General features: G+C 34.4%; 1 protein-coding gene across 1 annotated transcript in view; it reads right to left on the bottom strand.

The window, feature by feature from the left end:
- Positions 1–26,039, bottom strand: part of Elapor2 (endosome-lysosome associated apoptosis and autophagy regulator family member 2) — an 86,102-nt gene that overhangs the window by 53,746 nt on the left and 6,317 nt on the right. The window contains exons 2-7 of the mRNA XM_027932709.2: positions 10,575–10,770; positions 7,867–8,014; positions 4,620–4,706; positions 2,239–2,344; positions 1,076–1,228; positions 431–519 (exon numbers count right to left, since the gene is read on the bottom strand). Coding sequence (XP_027788510.1) covers positions 431–519; positions 1,076–1,228; positions 2,239–2,344; positions 4,620–4,706; positions 7,867–8,014; positions 10,575–10,738 — 747 coding nt within the window. The 5' untranslated portion in view covers positions 10,739–10,770. The remainder of the gene's footprint in view (positions 1–430; positions 520–1,075; positions 1,229–2,238; positions 2,345–4,619; positions 4,707–7,866; positions 8,015–10,574; positions 10,771–26,039) is intronic.

Here is a 26,039-nt window from a genome sequence, read left to right on the forward strand (position 1 = left end):
GACCCTGTCTCAAAATTTTAAAAAAATCAAAAATCAAAATGGACTGGAAATGTAGCCCAGTGGTAAAGCACCCCTGTGTTCAATCCCTAGTACCAAAAAATAAAAATAGGACTAATTCATGGCTCACTAAATGCCAGGAACTGAGTTGGGAACTTTATACTGAATATCTCATGTATTCTCATAGCAGTCTCACAGTATTGATATCAACCCCATTTTACAGATGAAAAAAACTAAGATTTAGAGGCACCCAATCATTTACCCACAGAACTAATAAGTAACAGATTTGGAAATGAAAGCCAGGAAGGCAGGCTCCAACACCTAAACTCAGAAATCCTCTATGAAATCTCCCTCATGAACAAATTGGAGTGTGTCCAAATTGGGGAAAGAGTTGGATAAATATGGGATGGATTTTTCTGAACACTGCTGATACCTTTCCATCTTCATCACATGGAGTATGGATCTGGAAATAGTCTTTTGTGGTACAGGGTGGGCGCTCCGTGCACTCACTGGATCCTTCCTCTGCAACGCATGCACACATACAAAAAAACAAAATTCATAAATGGTCCATTGTGACTCTAAGAAAAGGCAAAAATCAGAACAACAACAACAACAAAGTTAAATAAAAAAGTAATCTTACCAAAGCAATTTAGGTAGAATTAGCTAGACCTACAGAAAATAAAGGCCTACATGATATACATGGAGCATATCATAGTGCTCTCAGGAGACACTATATTTTGTTCATTATCATTGAATACTGGAAATATGAATAAAATTAAAAGTTTCTCAGTATATATCTATGCCCACAAATCACCTAAAAGTAAAACATGGGTTAGATTGATATAAACATAGCCATAGCTCTTACCTATGGAGTATGAAATAAAAGAAAAACATAGACAAAAGGGGAGACCCCACATGGAAAGAGATGAAATGACAGATATGTTTTTCTCCATTCAATATTGATTCTCTTTAGCATGCTGACATCTGACCCACCAATGCTAGCTTGTAACAGTATATTTGATCAGTATACTTGATCAAAATAAATTTATAAAGAAAAGAGAGTATATGTCAGCCCTACCTGAAAACTGGGCATCCTCTTTACACCTTATGCATTCTTTGGCCCCTTTCTCAGAATAGGTGTTTCTGGGACACACCTGGCAGTTGAATGAACCTGGCCTGTTGCTGAATGTCCCTGGCTTACATGGAAAACATTCTGAAGTGTAAGCCACACCTGTGTGGAAATGAAAAACAGGGCATGGAAGGAAGACCCACATCAGCAAGTCAGGCAGTGCCTGTATACTGACTCTACACAGAAATGAGAGGGAAATATCAATAGTAAGATCAGCCCAATCCTTTTATTTCATTAATTCAGCACTAAGAAAGCAAAGAGCTGGGATATCTACTGAATCAAACACAATTAGTACAGCAAACACTTAAGAATTTTTATACAAGTAAACATATTAAATGATTCATCAAATACAAATCTACTATGTCAGAATGGGATAAACTCTAAGGTCCCCTACAATTCTCTGCTCTTTGTGGGACCTGTTCCCTTTTTCTTCACTACTTATTAAGTAACAGATAAAACCTATAAGATCCTAGAAATGGCTGGTCTTCCAGTTTGTAATTCCAGTGTTGGCCAGCAGATGTCCGTGTGACTAATTAGTTAACATCACCGGAACAAGCACAATTAGAACACAGTAAAACATAAGCCAAACTTTAATAAAGAAGAATCACTACTTTAATTAAAAGCACCCCTAGTTGAGCATAAACTATAGCAGGGTTTATTAGATGTGCACCTGGGCCAGAAATGACCCAGCTGGTCCTGAGAGGCCCAAGAGGCTTAATGAAACAGTCTGGTGGAGATGTTTTCAAGATTATTATTTTTATGGATATAGCAGTGACCAGATTATTAACTCTCCAAGTAAGCTCAAAGTCTGGCACAGTAGATATTGAATGAATATAGTCTCACATTAAAAGAGAAACTTCATTTACAGATACGTAAAATCATCATCATGTTTACGTCTTTACACAGATTAAATAATTCAGTTCAAAGGTGTCAGGAAAAAGTAAACTATGAATCAATGAATTTTCTAGTAGTAAAACCAGGGTCTCTAGACCTGTATGATACCTAATATAGTTCTCATGCTATGCACCTTGAGCCAGCCAGTACTGGTTAAAATAAATATTTTAACTATAAAACTGGATAAATGACTGCTAAAACAGAATGCTGTGAAATACCTTCAATTGTGATATTTTTCACCAAGACAGGCTTGACAGCCTTAGAGCCCATAAGGATGCCTGTTGTTCTCCAGTACAGTATGTTTGTGCCTGATTTCAGCATTACCTGTGCAAAGAAACAACACACTCAGGTCAGATAAGCCAAGCTGTTTCCAATTCCAATCACACACAAAAGCTTCTCACTCACATACTTTTCTATGCATTATAAGGAAACACTATTAATTTAAAACCAACAAATTTAAGCCTCCAGTTAATTCTGACCTTAGCTCTGAAGACAACATTTTCTTTAAAAAATAAAATAGTCTTCCAATCCACAAAATATACTAAGAAACAAGGAGAAGAACCCTTCAAGTCTGAACAAAAACACAAAATGATTTTCGAACCATTACATGAAGTCTTATATTTATATTTAAAGAGGATTCATTGTAAAGGGTGAAAGTTACTCAGCCCACTTGCATATTTATAGACTGCCATTCACAAGTACTTCTTTAAGCTCAGAAAACAAACAAGCAAGAGAATAAGCTTGCTTCTGCTATGGTTTGTATAGGACCTGAATGTGGCTTGAGTGTGTCCCCTAAAGGTTCATGCATTGGAAGTTTGGTGGTATCAAGAGGTAGTGAAACTTTTAAGAGGTGGGGCAAGTGGGAGGCAATTATACCATTGGGAGCACTGTCCTAGAAAGAGATTACTGCTTGTTTCATAGAGCAAGTTAGTTCCTCCAAGACCAAGATGCTATAAAAGGGCAATCCTGGATCTCCCCTGGAATCTCTGGCTTCCTATAAATCACTATCCTGTGATCATTATACCCCATAAGAGCCAAGTAGATGTTGCCGCCATGCCCCTGAACCTCTAAAACTGTAGTCTAAATAAACCTTTTTTTCCTTATAAAGTACTCAACCTTGGGCATATTGTTATAGCAATAGAAATAGGTTAATACAGCTTGCTTTTTAAATTACTTTAAAACAATACTGCAATAGCAATAAAATAGGACTGTTCTTATAGAATAACTTAACTCTTACAATTAACTGAACCTCGGTGACACTATGTCTAGTATTTGATCCCTTTGCCACTGGAACATTTTTCTAATTATAAATTAAACTAATTTTCTGTTAAGTTTCATGCTGATACAGGCAAGTGAGCCAATTTTAAGGGCTTATTGTTTTGTCTTTTGCTACTTTTATTTTTGTATGCACCCTTTGGCTGGTCAAATTCAAGTTATGTAAAATTAATGAACCCAACTACTTCATCAGGCCTGAGAGCTAGAGAAGTTAAGTGCATTCAGTACTTTCCACGTGTACTCAAAAGTGAAGAAAGCATATCTGTTGCCAAGGGCTATTTGTATTTTCAAAGCCCAGCTGACTGGGTGTTTAGATGAGTGAATATTAAGTGGTACCAACATTACTTTCAAACATACATATAAAAAGAAAACCTCTGCAAGGGTACACTGTGTTAATCATTCAAGGATTTGGCAACTGCCACAATCAAAAAGGCAAGAATGGATTCATTGAAACATAACTCAGTCTACATTACAGGCACTATGTGAGTCCCTTCCCAGACATCACCCCATTTAATTCAGCAACATTTCTCCCATTTCTGAAATGGAAAAAAAAAATTCAGATGCTAAGAGATTAAGCAAAGCACTCAAAGAAATACAACTATAAGCCAGAGATAGATTTTAAATAGTGCCATACTCCAAAGGGAAAGTACCTCAAGTAATAACTGATTCACCAAATCACATATCTGGTAATCCTGCCTTCAAGTATTTAAAGAGATGCCCTGTGAAGAAATAGGTAGTTACTATACTTAATGTAACTGAAAAGAGTAGAATTTGACCACTGGAGGCAAATACATATGAAGCAGGTTGAAGCCCAATGTGGATGGATTTTGTGAAAATCAGAGAGCTGTCCAACAATGGAGAAAGCACAGTGTCCAACAAAACAAGCTTGAAAATCACTTGCTGGGGACACCGAAGAGAAGGTCAGATGAAAGGAATTCAAAGATCTTTCCAATGACAAGTGACGATGATTGTATTGCATGAAACAGGCACATTTCAAAATTTACATACTTAGATTTTGTCAATTTTGTATATTGGTTTTGAATAGACTTCCTTCTTGAAAAGGGAAGAAAGTTGAAATATCATGGGAACAGAAAAAGAAAGAAATACAAGGAGAAAATAAAATGTAGGAAAATATAACCTAAAAAATAAAAAATATGAGTTGAAGAAACTTAGGAGCAATTTCTTCCCTAAATGGAAATTATCTTAATTAATTAAAAAAAAAATTCTTTTTCTTTTCTTAAAATGAATGCTTAGAAAAGGCTGGGAAAAGGAAGGAGGAGAATGGGATTAGTAGAAAAGAAGAAGGAAAAACAAAGAGACTTACAGAATGAGAGCCCCATTCTCCATTGTCAGTGAGTTTTACCCACTTGTCTGTGGTGGTATCCATCTCCTGGCACTGATCATTTTGAATCTGTGGATTAAACACAGGGTCTCAGTAAAGATTCTGGAATAATGGCTTTCACTAAATTCCATAGTCCAGCACAGGCTGCAAGAATGTCTTTCTGTACATACTAAATAATGGTGGCCACCAGTAATTCTCAACAACTAAACACACCAGAGACCTCTGGAGACAAAGTGATAGCTGCACACATGGGTGAGCAGTTCTAAGTAAACTGTCTCATTGAGACAAAAAGACTAGCCCATGAGGAGAGAGAGAGGGGAAACAATTATCATTGAAAATCATTACAAAAAAAATGTACCCAGCTTATCAAAATGTTTTAGCAACTGCATTTACCAGGCAAGTCCAAGTATACAAAAGTAAACAAGATGATATGTGGATTCCTGAAAGTGAAATTTTACGTTAGTAAGTAAAGACTGCTTTGTTTTCATTTCCCCAGGACTCAATGCACAGATTAAGTGGCCACAGCCAAAATGAAAGTTCCAAATTGTTATTTGGGGGTGTTATGGCTTGGATATGATCCCCCTGAAGCCCTATTAATGCAGGTGGTGAGATGATTAGTTTATGAGAGCTGTAACCTAATCAACAGATTAATCCATTTCATTTGTTCATATTTTGAAGGGACTGTTATCTGGGTGAGGACTGTAGACAGATAGGGTGTGGCCAAAGGAACAAGGGTGTATCTGGGGGGTGTGACTTTGGGGTTTATATTTCCTTGCTAGAGCCTCCCTTGCTCTTGCTGTGTCCTGCTCACCATGAGCTGAGCAGCATTTCTCTACCATGGCCTTCAGCCATGATGTTCAGCCTCATCTCGGGGCTACAATGGAGTCAGCGACCACTCCACTGAGACCCTTGAAACCATCAGCCTAAATAAACATTTTCTATTCTAAGTTGTTCTTTCAGGTATTTTGGTCACGGGCAACAAAAAATATAACACAGTGTAAATGTTAATTATTTGCCATTCCAATTCAAATGACTACAGATAATCTTTAACACCAAAAACCTTGACCTTTCCACTCAGTTCTTGCAAAATGCTTAAGAGTTAGGACAATACTCTTTCAGGTCTATGAAGAAAACAAAGGTATCCAAAAGTTAGGTCAACATTTCAGTATTGCAAAGTACTCAGTAACAGAGCCAAGTTAAAATAAGATCTCATTATCTGTACTTCTGCAGAAAGAAAAGGCTCTCTCTCTCTAAATTGTTTTGCTACTTTGGTCATCCTCCTGACTAATTTACAAACATTAAAATTTCTCTAGAAGTTATATTTTCTAAAGGCTTACTTATGAGAAAAAGGATCCCTTTACTATCTAAATACCAGAGAATATCTGCTACCAAGGAAATTTACTTTAATTGAATTCTTGTCTTATTTATATCATAAGCATACTGACTGTTTTCATATTTCTTTCATTCGGGAGAGGACATGGGTCCTGAATATTCCTCTGTTGGGCAGTATATAGACAAGCTGAGAGCTTTTTATAGCTGAAGGCAGACATCATGTGTTACCGTGAAGTTCCACCACCACCCAGATGACCTGAGCTCCATTACTCTTTCTGAAGCTAGTAAAGGTGTAATCTTGGTGCAATCACTTACTCTCTCTAGGTTTCAGTTTCAGCATTTTAAAAATTGGTTGGGATGAATGCTTCAAATTACATGATGGTCACATGTATAATTGTCAGAGCACAACTATATCTTTCAGCCTTCAAATGCTTCTTTTCTATTAACCAGGAGCATGATGACTGTGAGGTATTAACCCTCTGAGTCAATAAATTGCAACCTATAAAGCTGAAGCATCAATAAAAGGAGCATGAATTTCCCATCCCCTTTCAGACTAAAACCAGAAGAACAGAGGCACCATTGAAATGGAAGTAATGAAACATTATGCCCTAAGAGTACCCTTATTGACAGCTCTCAAGGGATTTATTGAGTATACAAAACTACAAAAATACACGTTTATTCTAACAATTAGATAACTGTCTTGCCTTTCAACATTATTTTAGTCTTAGCAATACTGTTGAAATGTCCCAAGAAATAGAAAATCATTTACCCGGAGAAGAGTTTTGCAAACAAAATGTAGCTTAAAAGGTAAATCTGTTTGAACACTGCTTAACATTTTAAGCTCATCGAAGGATATTAGTGCTAGGAGGCTCCTTCAAGTGTCCTCTCACACAAGGGAATGCCAAGGACCGGAAAGTTAATTTCATTGCTCAAGAACACACAGTTAACAATTATAGAGGCAGGATAGAGTCAGAATCTCTTGACTTCAAATCTAAGGCTCATAGTTTCCTGGAAAATATCTATTGCCACCAAACTTTTGATGTAAAATACCCATTACCAACGACAATACACATTTGTGTCAGAACTGTTAGTACATTTGTTCCTTAAATCTGGCGCATGGGAACATTTTCCAAGATATTCTCCCATTTACTACTATAACACACACTATTTGTATAAGAAGTTAATCAGAAAACATTTTCTCAAGTGTTTTGAGTCCATGCCACAATAAATATTTGCTAGATTAAGTACAGTTTACATAAAATAGTTACATAACTCCAGTCATTATTCTGTTAGTCTATCATAGTATTCTATATTCTATAATCCTATTTAAGATCAGATGCACCAACTATCGCATTCATAAATTTCTTTGGACTGTAAAAATTCACAGAATCAGAAAATATGTTAATTTCTCTTTTTTAAACAATTGCCCATGAAAACATTTAAGTAATTCTAATCAGTAAAAAAAGAATATATATGTATGTGTATAGTTATGTATATATATATATTTGAAACTACAAAGAGAAAAAATTAATTTAAAACTAAAATTGGCAAAATATATTTTTAACAAAATAGCATTTTCAGCCATAAAAAAATTAAGTTAAAATGAATCTTGGGGAAAATATTTGTCACACACAGTCTAAATCAGTTGTCTAATGAGTATAACCAGAAGCAAAACAAGCCAATATTACACTATAAGGTGAGAGTGCAAAAATAAAGAAACAATATTAACTATAAACTCAAATGCTATAGAAAAAAAATTAACTTTTCCTTTAATACTTACAGGGTCACTTACACACAAAAAAAGGAGAAGGCATATAAAGTGGAGTGCAACAAAGATTAAGGGAAATTTACAGGAATGCCTTTCAAAAAGTGGAGTCTAGAATATAAAAGGCCTTACGAAGAATTCAAAGAAGATGTTGTTGTCGACATACTGGTACTCAAAGAAGACATAGCCTGACTTCTTAAGGTGCACAGCATAGATTAGAGACACCGTACAGTCATCACGATTAGACTCTATGTAGTTTCCACGAGGGATCCAAGAAGAGCTGTGGAAACAAAGCCAAGATGCATTTTCTGTTAGTTTTCAGAAACCACTTCAGGTCACAAAGCTATACCCCAGATTCAAAAGTAGTTCCATCAGCAAAGCACAGCAGAAAACACCCCGAGCTTTTTCAGCCGCTCTAAGGCCAACTCCATTACTGAGGGGAGGTTCATTTTTTGATAGTACATAACTTCCTAAATAATTGAAGGTTATCTGAGCAATTTGCTATGAAGCTGCTATTTTTTCACCAAAAAAAAATTGATCACCAACAAGATAAACACTAACCCAGTAGCCTTAAGTGGAATTATTCTTTCAAACAACATCTTAAATTTTATTTATAAACATATACACACACACGGCAAATCTATGGAAAGGAAGAAAGAGTACCAATGATTGTACATATTTAGATTAACACACAATGTGTAAATTTTTCATATTTTAAGTCATTTAGAAAGTCATGCACCATAAGAAAGAAAACTCATCAATAACTGAGTTGGCATTTGAGTTCCTAAATCTTTTTGAGGTTGTGTCATTGACAAATGATTATTTAAAACAATCATTGTATTTCAGAGATTATGTTTCTAAATACATGACAATAGCACAAAAATGAGAGTATAGGTGCAACTACATTCTTATAAAAGTATAAAAACTACCTACACTATGATAAGAACACATATTGCAATTTCTAGCCTTCACAACCCAGTGTTAACAAAGATATCATAAGATATAACAAAACTACCTGTAAGAGATAAAATTGATAAACTATTATTTTTTGAAATTTAACCTTCATGTTATCAAAGAATATCATTAAGAAAATAAAAAAGCAAAAGCCACAGACTTGAAAGCAGTATCACAAACACACATATATGTATCTGTCTTAATATACAGTAAATATTATACAAATATACATGTACAAGAACTCATGTCCATAATACACAAAGAACTCTTTTGGCTTTATAATTAAATCTCCTATATGACCAAACCAAAGAAAAAGTAAACAGAACATAAGATCATGTGGGTGGGAAAAAGGAAGGGAGCAGAGAAGGAAGAAAAGCATAGCAACATCAAACTGAAATTTACATTGAGAAAATTATACCAAAAGACACTACTTTGAAAAACCTCTACTTATCATTGAATTTTTTTGATGAATAAACTATTCCATAGGGTACATGAGGAAGCCGTGTCCATATCCTCTGATCTCCAAAACAAAGATCTGAGGTTTTGTAACATCCTACTAGTACTCTTCTCTAAGGAAATATTTTATTTAAAACACAGTGTGTGCACACACATTGCTGAGGTTTTGAAGGTGGTTTGTCCCTGCCAGATCCAGACTGAAATTAATAGCCAACTTAAATTGTGCTCTATATGTGTAATAAGGATTGTAATGCATTCCACTGTTGTCATGAATTTAAAAAATAATAATAAAATCAATTTTTAAAAAAAGTAGCAGAGCCACGAATAAGTGTTGGGTCATGGGATCTGAGCTCTCATGAATGAATTCATGTTTTTCTCACTATTTCAGGAGGTTGGCCCCTTTTTCTTCCTTTGCATATGACAACATGCATTTTCATTTTCTGCCTTGAGTTGAAGTTATATGAAGCCCTCCTCAGATGCCAAGCAGATGCCAGCACCATGCTCTTAGACTTCTGGAACTATGAGCTAAATAAACCTCTTTTCTTTATAAACTACTTAGTTTCCAGTGTTACAGGAAAAAAAAGACTAACAATTAAACATAAAGAATAATAATATTATGATCAGCGGAGTATGATAAATCAATGTTGTTTGGCACAGTGAGCTGAAAAGAAGAGTGAAGGTAAGAAGGAGAGAAAGAGGAAGGGAAGGAAAGGAGAAAACACATCGTCTAGAACAGCTAAGTAATTGTCCAGCATCCTTAGATCACTGCCAACAGACTAAAAAGTAAAACTTCAAGGGTCCTGAGAAACCCCTCTTATCAGAAGTTAGCCAGGGGCTGGAAGTTTCATTTTCAAAACATGGCCACATAGTTACATAATCAATACAAGAGGACAGGAAAGGGCAAAGCCCAAAGAGAAATATTTTGCTTTATTTTTTTTTTTTCTGAAACAATTTAACATGCCTCCAACACTGCCATAGGCAAAGCTATAATCTCCTAGGAACTACACAAAGGCCACATTAGTTATTTAAGCCACTTGCTCTTGCAGAAAATGATCAAGTCTAAATGAAGGTTATAAATTCTTCCTTTTGAAAGAAAAAAAAAACAATTTGAATTTACCCACTAAAAATTAGAAAAAGGATAGTAGAAACATCACTGACTTAAGTTTGGTTATAAATATACTATGAGAAAATTATTTTTTTCCTAATAAACTTTATTGCATTTTTGTATACAATATCTATTATATCCTGAGGATAATTATCTTAAAGCTTCATGAAAAATTAGCTACATTATTTGTAATGACTATCCAAAAAATATGACTCTTTGCAATTAGCTTATCTGTAACCCCCATCTGTGGTAAGATTATCCTTAACTTCTCTCTGGAAGTACTCAAGTACTCAGTCAAGATCCAAAGGCTCCTTTGGATTCTTACTTGTTACAGCCGTCTGGCCTGTTGTCAGAAGGGCCCACCACAGTGTCCATGAATGTTGCAACGTTGGAAAATCCTGCTGGCAATTCATCCCATTCATCAAATTTGATGCCACTGCCCAAGGAGTAGGTGCCTTCGGCACACTTACTGCATACCTGGTTCTTCATCTCTAGATACTCTCCAGAAGCGCAGGAAAAAGCTAGAAGGCAGAAGAATACACAACCCATTAGTCACTGAAATTCTCCATTAATTTTTCCCTTTATCCCATCACCAGAATTATTTTTATAAAACTGATCACATTACACCCTAAGAAAAGGCTTCTTTTTTTTTTTTATTGGTTGTTCAAAACATTACAAAGCTCTTGACATATCATATTTCATACATTTGATTCAAGTGGGTTATGAACTCCCATTTTTACCCTGTATACAGATTGCAGAATCACATCGGTTACACATCCACGTTTTTACATATTGCCATACTAGTGACTGTTGTATTCTGCTATCTTTCCTATCCTCTACTATCCCCCCTCCCCTCCCCTCCCATCTTCTCTCTCTACCCCATCTACTGTAATTCATTTCTCTCCCTTGTTTTTTTTTTCCCTTTCCCCTCACATCCTCTTATATGTAATTTTGTATAACAATGAGGGTCTCCTTCCATTTCCATGCAATTTCCCTTCTCTCTTCCTTTCCCTCCCACCTCTCATCCCTGTTTAATGTTAATCTTTTTCTCATGCTCTTCCTCCCTGCTCTGTTTTTAGTTGCTCTCTTTATATCAAAGAAGACATCTGGCATTTGTTTTTTAGGGATTGGCTAGCTTCACTTAGCATAATCTGCTCTAATGCCATCCATTTCCCTGCAAATTCCATGATTTTGTCATTTTTTAGTGCTGAGTAATACTCCATTGTGTATAAATGCCACATTTTTTAAATCCATTCATCTATTGAAGGGCATCTAAGTTGGTTCCACAGTCTAGCTATTGTGAATTGTGCTGCTATGAACATCGATGTAGCAGTATCCCTATAGTACGCTCTTTTAAGGTCTTCAGGGAATAGTCCGAGAAAGGCAATAGCTGGGTCAAATGGTGGTTCCATTCCCAGCTTTCCCAGGAATCTCCATACTGCTTTCCAAATTGGCTGCACCAATTTGCAGTCCCACCAGCAATGTACAAGTGTACCCTAGAAAAGGCTTCTAATATCTGCCTTGTCACTATGTGCATTGCACAATCTGGCCCTGATTTTACCCAGCTCATCCCCTTGTCTCACCCTCTTACAATCAACAAAATGCATATCATTCCCCAAATACTTCATCCTCCCTCTTGCTGTGGTGATCTTCTTTCCCAGAGATGTTGGCCAACTAACCTACTCTAACTGGTAAATTCTGTTCCCAATTCAAAAAATGATTCTCTTCATGACTGAACACTTCAGTATACCAGGCAGTCATTTCTGCCTCCCTCCATGCCCCAAAGTACACTCTCCAGAAGACCTCCACTAAAGCATTTCTATCTAGAGAAACCACTTAGCAGGGAACATGTGACCTTCAGCTCCGAGAGAAAAAAAAAAAAGCCATTATTTTTGGATTCCTAGCTGTATCTGGCACATACCAAGCCTAAATAAAATGTTCATTTAGGAGTGAGAACTAAATATAAAGGGGCCACAGACGGGCAATATGATAGCTAAACCAGTTATCTCCATCCTGAAGCCTCAAGCTTATGTTTTCAATGTTCTCAGCACCACCCTGGTCATATCTCCTGTCCACACCTACTTCTGATATCTTTGTTCACTCTGAGAACTGCACCTAGAGATGGCAGACATGGGCAATGTAAGAACAGTTAACATAGTTAACAGGGGAAAAGGCAGTTCTGCTGCTAAGTCATTATGCATTCAACAAATGCAAATCAATGTCCCTGAAGCTAAAGGCTCTGCACAGGGTGGTATTAGTGACTCAAACCTAGAAAAGGGCTTTCTAATCCTTTAATCAGGATACCAAAGAAAAAAGAACAAAATAAAATGTCCAAATTATCTGATGAAGAGAAACAAATCTTCCAGCAGAGAGTGAAGCAGCAAAGCCTCACGTTGAGGCAAACTTCTCTTTTAGAATACACTGAAAAACTTAGAGATAAAAACAAGCTAATTTTGAAAAACTAATTAAAGAATTAGAGCTAAAACCCACATTCATCCACTTACTTATCCACTGAATTAATATAATGCTTCTCTTCAAAAAACTTAATGCTGTACAATGAACTTTTAACATTCAGATCAACATCCCCAAATAAGTAAAACATTGGAAAATAAGGAAAGGTTAGGCAAAGAATATTGAATACCAGCTACATTCCAAAATTATCCTAGGCATGGAGGATACAACTCTCAGACCAGATTATACCTTGTCCTAATTTCATGATCTTGAATGAGTTACTTTACCTCTTTAGGCCTTGGTTTCTGTTCCTAAAAAATTAGATAATTATCACAATAGCTGTCTTATAGGGCCATGCTGAGAAAATAAATTATAGTATAAAGTGGTTAACTTAGTGCCTGGCATATAACAAATGCTTATCACATGTTATTATAATTACTACCAGGACAACCAGTAGAAACTGAGGTAAGGAATTTTTGGGTTTTTTTAGTTTAAATGGTTTATGGGGCTTCTAGCAAACTCAGAATCACATGTTATTTCCCTATTATGATAAATGATATCACAAACCAAGAGCCAATATAACAAAGTCAAAAATTTTTGAACTATAGCCCACAGCCAAATCTATCCTGTTTTTATAGTCTTAATAAGACAGCTATATTATTCATTTTCATATTGTCTATGACTCCTTTTATAATATAATGGCAAAGTTGAATAGTTGCAAAAGAGACTGCATCATCCACCACAAAGCTGAACATTTTACTTACTGATAAAGTTACCTTTGAAGACAATTTAGCCTGGGTTTCAAAACTGCCCTTTTAATTAATTAATAAGAATATTTTATAATATGTTGTTATAAGGGAGCATAAAAGCTAAAAAGAAGAAAAATTGTGTTTGAGGATCTTGTCTTTTAAACCAGTGATATTATTTCAGAGTGTTTATTGCCCTATTAAAAAGAACATCCTAAACTCTTTCAGAAGTACTGTTGAGTCAGAAGGAAAACTAAGAAAAAGTTGAAAGTGAATATACTGAGTCTTTATAATATACTAAAGTGTTGCACTTGGTACTTTACAAACAGTAAACTATTGTTATTCTTGCTAAATTTATACAGTCTCTGGGAACATGAAATTAGTAAATACTGAACCACTTTTCCTAGTAAAAATTCAGAGTTAGTCTCTGGTCACAAGATCTCCATTTATTTCTGTTTAAAAATATTTTAGTAAGCTAGATGTGGTGGCACACTCCTGTAATCCCAACAACAAACTAGGGAGGCTGAGGCAGGGGGTTCACAAGTTTGAAGCCTCAGAAACTCAGGAAGACCCAGTCTAAAATTTAAAAAATGAACAGTTGGGACTATAGTTCAGTGGGAAAGCATCCCTAGATTCAATCCCCAGTAACAAGAATATCTTATTTAATATATATTGCTGAATTATTAACATTGAACAAACAGACAATAGCCCTACAACTCACGCCTCAAAAGGCTTATAAAATATAAGCCTTATAAAATATTTTCTCCAAAAGGCATATATCAGCCTTCTTTGCTTAGGATAACTATTCAGTACTTTAGCACTATACTTAGAGGGCTATTATAAGTGGCAGAATCTCCTAAGTAAATACATAAAATGGTAAAATCATGGCAACTAAATGGACCACAAAGGGATATTTGTTTATCGTATGAGAGATCAAATAAGAAGTCATTCACCTTGTTCATGGGTAACTAAAATATCTTACAACTCTGTAAATGACTAAAAACTTTACATGTACTGACTTTAGGGTCATGAATAAATCACAGCAAATGGTCAAATTTGCAAATTCAGGATCCTTGAAAAATTAGGATCAACTGTATTTACAAGAGACCTGTGAGGAAGGTTTTATGCCCATATACCAGATGAGGAAAGTAAGCCACAGGATATTTAAATAACCTGATTATAAAGGTAGCCAGTTAATAATCAGTAAAGTTAATATTCAAATCCTGGTCTCTCTTATTCCAAAGGTGTTACCCCAAAGAAAATTTAATTCGAGCAACCAGCTAATAAAAAAAGGGTGAACAAGTCCAAATGAATTTATGATTGTACTTCACGTCATTTTTCATTTCCTGTCCTTAACTCTTAAGCAATGTTCAAATGAATTATAAAGCAATGAATATAAAATTTCCCAGTTTTATATTTATTATGGAATTTTTAATGCATTGTACCTAAAACATGCATTTGAGAAATATTTTAGAAGTTCCTAACTTCAATAAATCTAATGACTTTGCCTATGAAAGGAAGACCATAATAATAACTATCTCAAAGAACTTTGAGAATAAAATACTTCATTTAAAGCATCTGGCAGTGTACCATTCATAGAGACACAATAAATATTAAATACAACTATTAGTAATATAATACTAATACCTACTAGATACACTTTGGACTTCAAGGGATTGAGTTCAGGGGCCTGGGAAATACATTTCAAAAAGATCTTGGCTACTGGATTGATGATATTGTATTTCTTCAGAACAATTATATGGTCAAAGTTAAGATTAGGCATAGGGCCTTTAATAACACAGGAGAACTAAAAAGTCTAAAGCTTTTCACACTTTAATAATTTGCTTCTCCTCAATATTTTCTTTTTCATCCTCATAGCCAACTTCAGAACCACACCTTCTTGTTAAAATACAGTCGACTCCACGAGTTTATATCAGCAGCACTGCAGACTAATTTGGCAGTCACCAGCTATAGTCAGATTTTCTTCTTCTGATATCTTCTATGTCAGCCTCAGTAATTTTATTTCAACATTGCTACCTTGGCATTCGGTCTTTGATTGGATTAAAAGAATCCTTTATTATTATTTGTTATCTCAGGGACCACATTCTTCATTCAAATATTTTTAGAGTACCACTCAGGACATTTTCAATAGGCAGGATGATAGCTATTATATTATAGCTGTTAACTGTTGAGGGAACTGACCATGTCAATTTAATCAATTAGTCATATCTGAAATACTGTTTTTATTGTTCAAAAACCTTGGAATACTAGAGTAACTTAACTGAAATAAAGATAAGCAAACCCCAAAGTTTGATACAATAAAAAAAAAGACCTTCTTGGTTTAAGATCACATACTACTTAGCAGTGGGCTCAGACTGGGATTTCACATTCTTTACTGAAGCATCTCATGGAACAGAGATTTTTTAAACTCAGCCCCTTGAAGTCTAACTGCAATCAGGAGGCCCGGGGCTGCACTCACTGTTCTTTTGTTCTTGGTTTTATGCCTCTTCTCCCATTATCTATTTCTGCTACTATGAATCTGTAAAGGTTCAAATATGCAGGTGTGAGGAATCAGATATAGAAAAAAGCATTTGTCCATCACCAAGTAGCAATGTCTTGGGCAATTCACTTAATCCTCTGTGTCTCCATTCACATGCATTTTATTGAGAACATCCCTATTCCTTTCTCTCTGGTAGGATTGCTTGTGGTGGTCTAGTGAGAGACAATGGAGCCACTATCTCTGTGGAAAGTAAAGAGTGATATGAAAATCCAGAGCATTGCTATGATCATACATAGACCAGAACAATGAGCCAAATAAGTTACTGAACTGAATCATAAGCTGATTTTCATCTATGATTTATGTCTAACAATAAAGAGCAAGTATTTTTAATCTTTTTATCACAGGGCCTCTTAGATTTAGATTTTCTTCCTCCAGAGACTTCATGCTTTGAAAGGTTATGGTTATCGATTACATTTATTCATAATTCATTCATTTTTGCTATTTTTGTTCAATTTTATTATTAAAATGTTTTCTAAACAGCAAACTGAAATAATATAAATAAAAGGACTTCTGACTTGCTTGTTTAATGAGATGTTGATGATATAATGAACCTATGTAATTTTATACAAGAAAATATCTGGGAACCACACTATATTTAATTTATTCAGCAAAAATGTCCTGAGTACCTACTATTTGTTAGGCAAATACTAGGCACTAAGGATATTTTGGTAAATGAGATAGAAATTGCCCCAACTCTCACAGAGCTTCTATGTTAGTCTGGACTAGACTGGTCTCCCTCTAAAGAGACCAAATTTACATTTCTCTAAGCTTAAAGTCATTGTAAAACCCATTTTATTTATCAACCTAAGATAATAGCTAAGTACAAAATAATTACGTATATTTATGGGGAATGTTAAATCAATTCCAAAATCAGGAAGAGCCAGTGTGTCTATTTTTATTCAATTAATTAGACTCATTTAAAAAGATGAATAAGATTAAAGCCATAGACATTTTTTGTTTTGACTGTACGGAGAGGTACTCTTGCAACTATTATACTATTACTCTCTACCATTAAGGGCAATACAAAGAAGAAATATAATGTGTACTTTGTAGGCCTCAAAAATAAATCTTACTTCTAGCATTCACGTAGCCAATTAATTATGATTATCAGATAATTAATATTTTATGTAGCTGTTCGGTTTATTATCATGATTCTTCTCATAGAAAACAAAAAGAAAGAAGGAAATTGTATCTAAGAAAAGCTGAACAGCACACTGTGGCCAGCAAATCTCAGCTCTTCTTCCTTCCCCAGTGCCCATTATGAGGATGATACGTTATTGCTATATTTTTAAGTTTTTAGTTGTGAAATTCTTAATCAGAGAAAAAACATTTTTATCCCCTATTTTGCAAAATGAAACTGAGACAGGAGGAAGCCAAAATGCTACATTACAACAGGCCACTTCTTGCTGATGTTCTCTAATTCACTTCAAACCAGTTTTTCATGGCTTGTGGGAATATTTCTTCCTTTTCACTGAAAAGTTTTTTTTAATCTTTTTTTTTAATATTTATTTTTTTTAGTTTTAGGTGGATACAATATCTTTATTTTATATTTATGTGGTGCTGAGGATCGAACTCAGTGCCTCATGCATGCCAGGCGAGCACTCTACCACTGAGCCACACACAGCCCCCTTTTTTTATTAATCTTAAGAGGATATTTTCTTGTCAAAATATACAGGGTTGCAAGGAAGACTGGATCTACCATGCTCAATTTAAGGCTGGATAGAGATAATGGAAGGCAACACTGTTGAAATTCTAATAGTGGCAGACACTGCAATGTTCCCACAAGGGTAAATATTAATGAGCATGAAGAAGCTATGGGAGTACTTCCCTATAATTTACACATTATGGGGTTTGAGGCATGATTTTATTTAAGATAGATAAATCTGTGATACACAAATTCTATCAGAATGACCCAATAGGACTTCTGAGTTTATGTGATCCAAAGCATCCTGATTCAGATTTTTAGTTTTCTCATCTGTGTGACCTTGAGCAACTTTGTTTAACTTCTCTGAAATATTAGTAGCAGACTCTCCATGACTTCTCCTGGTACCATGCAACCCAAAGATTGTACTAAGCTGAGAAATCCAATGTGTTCATTTCAAGTGAAAAATAACAACACTAAAAAATCACTCTGCCCCAGAGGTCAAAAGACATCAGTTCTATTCCAACAGTACCACTGAGCCACATTAAGTGACATGCAGAAAGTACTGTGTAAATTCAGAATGACACAACTAAATTAAAAGAGCTGGATTGTTAGAGCTGAATCCTACCAATAACGTTCTGGGATTTTTCACTAAGAACTAGGGATAACGTTGTAAACCACAAAAATGTCACTTCTAAGTTCTTAGTTGTACAGTTCTTAGAGAAGGAAGAAAAAATAATTTTCACCTCTCATTTTGCAAAACGAAAGTAAGACAGGAGGTACACAAAAGAGCACATTAATAAAAAACAAATTCTGGCTAACATTTTCTAATTCACCATTCTCTGAAAAGAATATTTTAGCAAAAGTATTGCCTCTACATCTCTGAAAACTGAGCCTCACATCTGACATCCTTTCCAGTGGGTCCTCAGAGCGCTCTCAGGTAGAACTAAAAAATTACCACTGCACTTCATACAGAGGATGGATCAGTCACAAGCTTCAAAGAATTCAACCCCTGGCAGGGGGTTGAACATCACAGATAATCTACATTAAACTAGCAGAGCCTATACAAAAACTTTTCTCCTTTTAATAATCCATGCTAAAGTAGTTTTAAACTTGAAAAAAAAATTAAAAATACAAATGTATTTTATTGTGGCTTCTTGACATCAATGCTTGAAACAAAAGGAGACAAACCCTAGTTCATTGTGCACAGGATAACATAAAGAATGTAGAAAAAAGAAAACAGTGAAGGTTAGGGGAAAAAAATATTCAGAATACTTGATGAGGTTACCAAGGGGAACATATCCAAATACCTATGAAGTCAGTTCTCTCAACTTCAGTTCTGTCCCAAAACTTTGGTTCTTATGTTGAATGTTTCCTCTTCCTCAGAAAGTGCCACTCACCCTCAACTATCCTGATAGTCTCTCTGACCTCAATTGCAGTTTTAAGGACTCAGTTCTTTAATCTCCTTATAAAACACTTTTTTCAAAGAAGTTTCCTCAACTATAGCTCCTACAAAATACCACAATCAGTATAAATCCTGCTTCTGAGCTGTTCCCAACAGTTTTTATCTCATGTCTTAAGGATTCCACTTGTGCCAGCTTTTTAACCACCACTGTGTTACTGAGAAGATTCAACTTCAACACTCTTCCCATCTGCTACTCACTTACCAACTATTGAGAATACCTTGTTAAATAATGAAAGCATATTGTGTATCATTCACCAACAACATACTAGGCATAGACTTCCCAAACTAAGTAACTTCTTAAATGTTATTCTCTTTCTGAAAGTATATACAACTAAGAATAAAATCTATAGAAATAATTAATTTAAATGGTCCTGTAAATATATCTGAGCCTTCAATGCCATCTTTTAAAAAGCCCATTTACCTATCAGGATATCAGAGTATCATTTCCATCAAGAAGGTAAAGTTAAAAGAGCCTCCAGAAGGGTATGAAGCCTTGTTCAACATGCACATGTATTCCAAAGAGGCAGTGCCCTGGGATCAAGATGGATCCAAGATGCTCAACCTCCTGTTTTCATATCTCACCTATCACCAAAATATATGGCTTTAGGATTTATTTCAGTTCCTCAACTGTATTTTTTAAGTAAGTAGAGGAGGTAATAAAAATACTTACTTGCATCATCAAATTACAGAACTTTCTTCAGTGTTCACCACAAAGATACTCACAGAATTAACACAAATTGCCCAAAAAGTATGGCTGAATCCTAAATCAGGACCCAATTTTGCACATAAACCTTACAAGGGGTCAATTGTTTTCCAAGGTTATTCATCTGGTAACTGATGAATCTAAACTTCAAACTTATATCTGCATTACTATGAAGTTGTCTTGACTCTCTGAGCATCCCTTCCTCCTTGGTAAGATCAACCTTGATAACATAAATCCATCAGGGATTTTAACTCCTATGCCGCTACTAATTTATTGCAGTTCTATTGAAATGAAAGGTCCTGAAATTCAGGAATTTTTTTCATTTATTTTTGTATCCATCTTGTCAAGAACATAGGAAATATTCAACAAAGGTATATTCAATGAATGAAATAAGGCTCAATAAATAACTGGAATATTTTGCTCAGAAACAAACAAGTCAGCTACAGGAAGGGCTTTACGCCCAGAGACATACCATACCTGACTACCAACTGTGGGTGGTTGTCAATTGAACAGTGCAAAAGTGCTGCAACTAGAACTCAAAGAAAATACATGAAATTAATTAAATCATAGCATAAGTAACTTAATACAAAAATTTACTAGATTAGCCAGGCATGTATGCTTATCTTTTAAATTTGTTATTGGATAATGACAAATTATAATTGCATATTAAGTGTGGTATACAAAGTGACGCTAAGATATATATGTACAATGTGGATGACTGAATCAAGTTAATCAACATACCACTCTAAATACTTATCATTTACTCATCCTGACTAACTGAAATATTGTATCCTTTGACCAACATCTCCCAGTCTCTGGTAACCACCGTTCTACTATCTGCTTTTCTACCACTTCAATTTTAGATTCCACAAGTAAATGATAACATGCTGTATTTGTCTTTCTGTGCATGACTTGTTTTGCCTAACACAATGACTTTCAGGTTCACCCATGTGGTTGCAAATGATGTAATTCTCCTCTTTTTCAAGGCTGAATATATTCAATTTTGTGTATACCCCACAGTTTCTTTATCTGTTCACTAGTTGATACTTAAATTACTTCCATAATTTGACTATGAATAATGATACAATAAATATGGTGGAGCAGTTATCTCTTCAATGTACTTATTTCAAATCCTTTGGGTAGATGCCCAGATGTGGATTGCTGGATCATGTGGTAGTTCTATCTTCAGTTTACTGAGGAAACTCCATTCTATTTTCTATAATGGCTATATTAATTTACATTCCCACCAATAGTATACAAGAGTTTCCTTTTGTCCACATCTTCATTGATTCTTGTTATCATTCATCTTTCTGATCATAGTCTTTGGAACACATGTGAAATGATACCTCATTGTGCTTTTAAATTAAATTTCCCTAATGATTGCTGATATTTGACATTTTTTCACATACCTATTGATCTTCTTTTGAGAAATGTCCATTCAGGTCTTTTGTCAATATTTTTGTTTGTGGTATTTGTGTTTTTGCTATTGAGTTGTTTGGGTTCCTTATATATTTGAATATTAATCCATTATCAGTCTAAAACATTTTTTCTTCCATTCTATAAGCTGTCTCTTCATTCTGCTGTTTCCTGTACTGTGTGATTTTTCTCACTTGTTAGAATTCCAGGTGTCTATTTTTTTGGCTTCGTTGACTGAGATTCTGGGGTCAAATGTGAAAAACCAGTGTCCAGACCAATGTTAAATGGTTTTCCCTATGGTCTTCTAGTCATTTCAGGTCTTATGTTTAATAAGTTTTTAGTCTATTTTGAGTTGATTTTTGTATATGGTGTGAGATAAGGGTCCAATTTCATCCTTCTGCATGTGCATATCCAGTCGTTCTAGTATCCTGTATTGAAGAGGCTGTTCTTTTTTCATTATGTATTTTTGGCACCTTTGTTAAAAATCATTTCACCACAAATGCATAGATCAATTTCTGCACTTTTTAATTCCCTTGGTCAATTTGTCTATTTTGAAAGCATATGTATTTAAATTGTGTTTTCTAAAAATAATATTCTTCAGAAATTAGCATAAGGGATCCTAATATACATTAGATAAAAGAGTCTATAATTGGGCTGAAGCTGTAACTCAGTGATAGGCTTGCTTGACATATACAAGGTCCTGAGTTCTATCCACAGAACCAAAAGAAAGAAAAAAATCTTCTGTTCTCTGATCAAATACATTTGGGAAATGGATAAAATGGAATGCACTTAAAACATACAAGAATGTTCTATAAATGCTTATTAAGTTTCTTAGAAATTTCCTATAAAACTTAAATCTCTTTCTATTAGGGAAATGCAGTATGAACAATTTTCCATATGTTCCAGTACTTTACCAAAGAAAATCTTGACCCACATTTCTGGTTTACACGAAACATTACTTGGGATTAGTATTCCAGGGAGCAGACTAGGAGAATGATATGCAATTGCCATTCAGTGTCAATGTGCCGATAAAACAAACAATGTATTGAATCCTGGGGGGAAAAATCTGTGCTTGAAAGGTCTATCACTCTAAGTAGTGTATTTTTTAAATCTCACCCAGTAAACCAAAATCGATTCTCTTATCGTAGGAATATTTCTCTTCTTTCACTTCCAAACTGGAATAAAAAGCTATTGACTCAAACTGCCACCATTACTCTGCTCACTCCTTGAAAACAAAAACAAAACAACACAAAACCCACTTCATTGACATATAACTTGCTGTATATTGTCAACATACACAGTATGATGAGTAATACACCCATGGAGTCATCACCACAATCTATTCCATAAACCTATAAATCTCCTCCAAAGGCTTTCACTCACTCTTTGTATTTGTTCTTCTTTTTGTATGAAAGAACAGTTAAGTGTAAAATCTGCCTTAACAAGTTCTTAAGCATACAATACAGTATTGTTACCTAGGCATGATGCTGTACAGCAGATCTCTAGGACTTACTCATCTTGTATAACTGAAACACTATAGCCTTTGACTGCCATCTACCTATATTCCCCTCTCCCCGGCCCCTGAAAACCATCATTTCACTCTATGCTTCTAGAAGTTAGACTATTTAGACTCATCATGTCATACAATATTTGTCTTTCTATGTCTGGCTTAATTACCATAATGCCCTTCATGTTCATCCATGTTGTCACAAATGGCAAGATTTCTTTATAAAAGTTAAATAGTATTCGATTGTATGTGTATACCACATTTTCTTTATCCATTCACCTCTCAATGAACATTTAGGTTACTTCTATATCTTGGCTATTGTGAGTAATATTGCAATGAATATGGGAATGCAGATATCCCTTCTATATCCTGATCTTAATACCATTGAATATACCCAGCAGTGAAACTTCTATATCCTTTGGTAGTTTTAATTTTTTGAGGAATCTACATTTGGTTTTCCACAATAGCTGCACCAATTTACATTCCCTCATTTGCATATAAAGGTTCTTTTTCTCCATATCCTTGTGAACATTTGTTACTTTTTAAATTTTTTTGGTCATATCCATTCTAATAAGTGTGAAATGATATTTCATTATGGTCTTGATTTGAATTTCCCTGATGACTAATGGTGTTAAGTTCCTTTTCACATATCTAATAGCCATTTGTATGTCTTTTTTTTTTTTTTTAAACCAGGGGCACTTCACCACTGAGGTGCATCCCCAACCTTTTTTTACTTTGAGACATGGTCTCCCTAACTTGCTAAGGGCCTCATTAGGTTGCCAAAACTGGCCTCAAACTTGTGATCCTCTTGCCTCAGTCTCCCAAATCACAGGGATTACAGGCGTGTGTCATGACACCTAGAGTATGTCTTCTTTGAAAAAAATGTTTATTTAGTTCCTTTGCCCATTTCTATATTGGGCTATTTGTATTTTTGCTATTAACTTACAGAGTTCCATATATTTTAGAAATTAAGGCTTTTTCAGATATCTGGTTTACAAATATTTTCTCATATTCCATAGGTTGCCATTTAATTTCATTAATTATTTCTTTTGCTGTGTAGAAACATCTTAGTTTGATGTAATTCCAGTGGTTGATTTTTGGTTTTCTTGCCTGAGCTTTTGGGTCAAATCCAAAAAAAAATCATTGCCCAGACTAATATTGTATATTTTTCTCTATGTTCAATATTGTATATTTTTCTCTATGTTCTAGTTTTATAGTGTCAGATCTTACATTTAAGACTGTTGATTCTGCTTATGGTATAGGATAAGGGTCTAATTTCTTTTGCATGTGGATACCTGATTTTCTTGGAATCATTCTTGGAAGACACTATTCTCTCTTATACTCTGGAAAATTAGCTGACTATATATGCATGGGTTTATGTATGGGCTCTGTATTCTGTTTCATCAGTCTATTACCTATTTATATGCAAATAATGCTGTTTTTATTAGGGTAGCTACATAATATATTTTGATATTAGAAAGTGTAGTACCTCCAGTTTTGTTTTGTTTTTTTCTTTTTGCTCAAAATTGTTTTGGCTACTCAGGATGTCCTGTTTTTTCTGAATCTATTGTGATAATTGTGAATCTTAAGATGTTTTTCTATTTCTTCTTTAAAAAAAAAATGACACTGGGATTTTGACAGGGATTCCATAGAATAAATCTGCTGGGTAATATGGACATTTTAACAATAATAATTCTTCCAGTCCATGAGCATGGAATATCTTTCCATTTTCTTGTGTCTGCCTTAATTTCTTTCATTGGTATTTTTAGTTTTTCAGTGTACAGATCTTTTATTTCCTTCATAAGGTTTATTCCTACCTTATTACTTTTGGCATTTTTGCAAATGGGATTGTTTTCTTGTTTTCCTCTTTGGATAGTTCATTGTTAGTGTATAGAAATATAACTAATTTTTATATGTTTATTTTGTATCCTATAAGATTGCTCAGTTCATTTACTAGCTCTATAAATTTTTTGTGTATGGAGTCTTTAAAATTTTCTACATACAAGATCACGTCATTGTCAAAAAGAGATATCTTTACTTCTTCCTTTCCAATTTAGATGTCTTATATCTCTTCTTCTTGCCCAACTGCTCTAGCGAGGACTTCCATTATGATGTTGAATAAATGTGACAAGACTGAGCATTCTTGCCTTATTCCGATCTTTAAAAAAAGTTTGTTTTTTTTTACAATTGTGTATAATGTTAGCTGTGGGCCTATCAAAAATGGCCTTCATTGTGTTGAGGTAAATTCCTTCTATATCTAATTATTTAAAGTTTATATCATAATGAGTGTTTATTTTTTTCAAAATGCTTTTTCTGAATCTATTGTGATAACTGTGATTTTTTATTCTTTGTTCAGTTAATGTCATAATTGAGTTGCATGTGTTACCATCCTTGGATCCTAGGGATAAATCCTACTTAGTCATTGTGTATCATTCTTTTAATGTGCTAAATAAATAATTCAGTTTTCTATTGTTTCCTTCCTTCTGCCAGCTTTGGGCTTAGTAGTTTGGTTTCCTTTTTCTAGTTCCTTGATATACATATTAGATATGCAATATCTTTCTTCTTTTTTAATGTAGGCATTCATCACCATAAAATTCCCCAAAACTGCTTTTGCTGCATCACATAACTTTTAAAATATTGTGTTTCTGTTTTGTCTGTCTTGAGACATTCTCTGATTTCCATTTGATTTCTTCTTTGACCCAATGGTTGTTTAGGAGTATGTAGTTTAATTTCCATGTATTCATGAATTTTTCAATTTTCCATTTTTCTTCTATGTACAGACTTATTGTAAAAATGCAAGCAATTACAAATCAGTCTGTTGCAAAATCAATATTGTATTAGAATAAATGTAATTCCAGGTTTTAAAAAAATGAACCTGATCAATTACAGACAGCAATAAACATTAAGCCACAATGGTGCTAAAGTTATCTTCTGCAGAGACTGGTATATTAAACGTATTTTCCCTACAAGAACCTTAGAAAAATAAAAATTTCTGAGTGGATCATTTTTTCCTTTTCTTATTTTACAATGACAGCCATATTTTTATATAATAAGCTAATTTATAATTTATAATAAGATAATTTTCTTATCAAATAAAATTATATTTCTGGCTAGAAACTTTCCTTGTACTTATTTTAATGAATAATTCAACCATTAAAAGCAAATATATATTTCTTTGAAATGACTGTTAAGCCCTGACCTTCATTTTCTCCTAGAGAAATAACAATAAAAATCAGTGTTACATTATTTGCTATAGAAACCTGGATTGCCATTTGAAGATATTAGCTTGCATTTGTGCAT

The sequence above is a fragment of the Marmota flaviventris genome, chromosome 1 (genome assembly GCF_047511675.1).
Source record: "Marmota flaviventris isolate mMarFla1 chromosome 1, mMarFla1.hap1, whole genome shotgun sequence".
In the NCBI taxonomy this organism is placed as follows: Eukaryota; Metazoa; Chordata; class Mammalia; order Rodentia; family Sciuridae; genus Marmota; species Marmota flaviventris.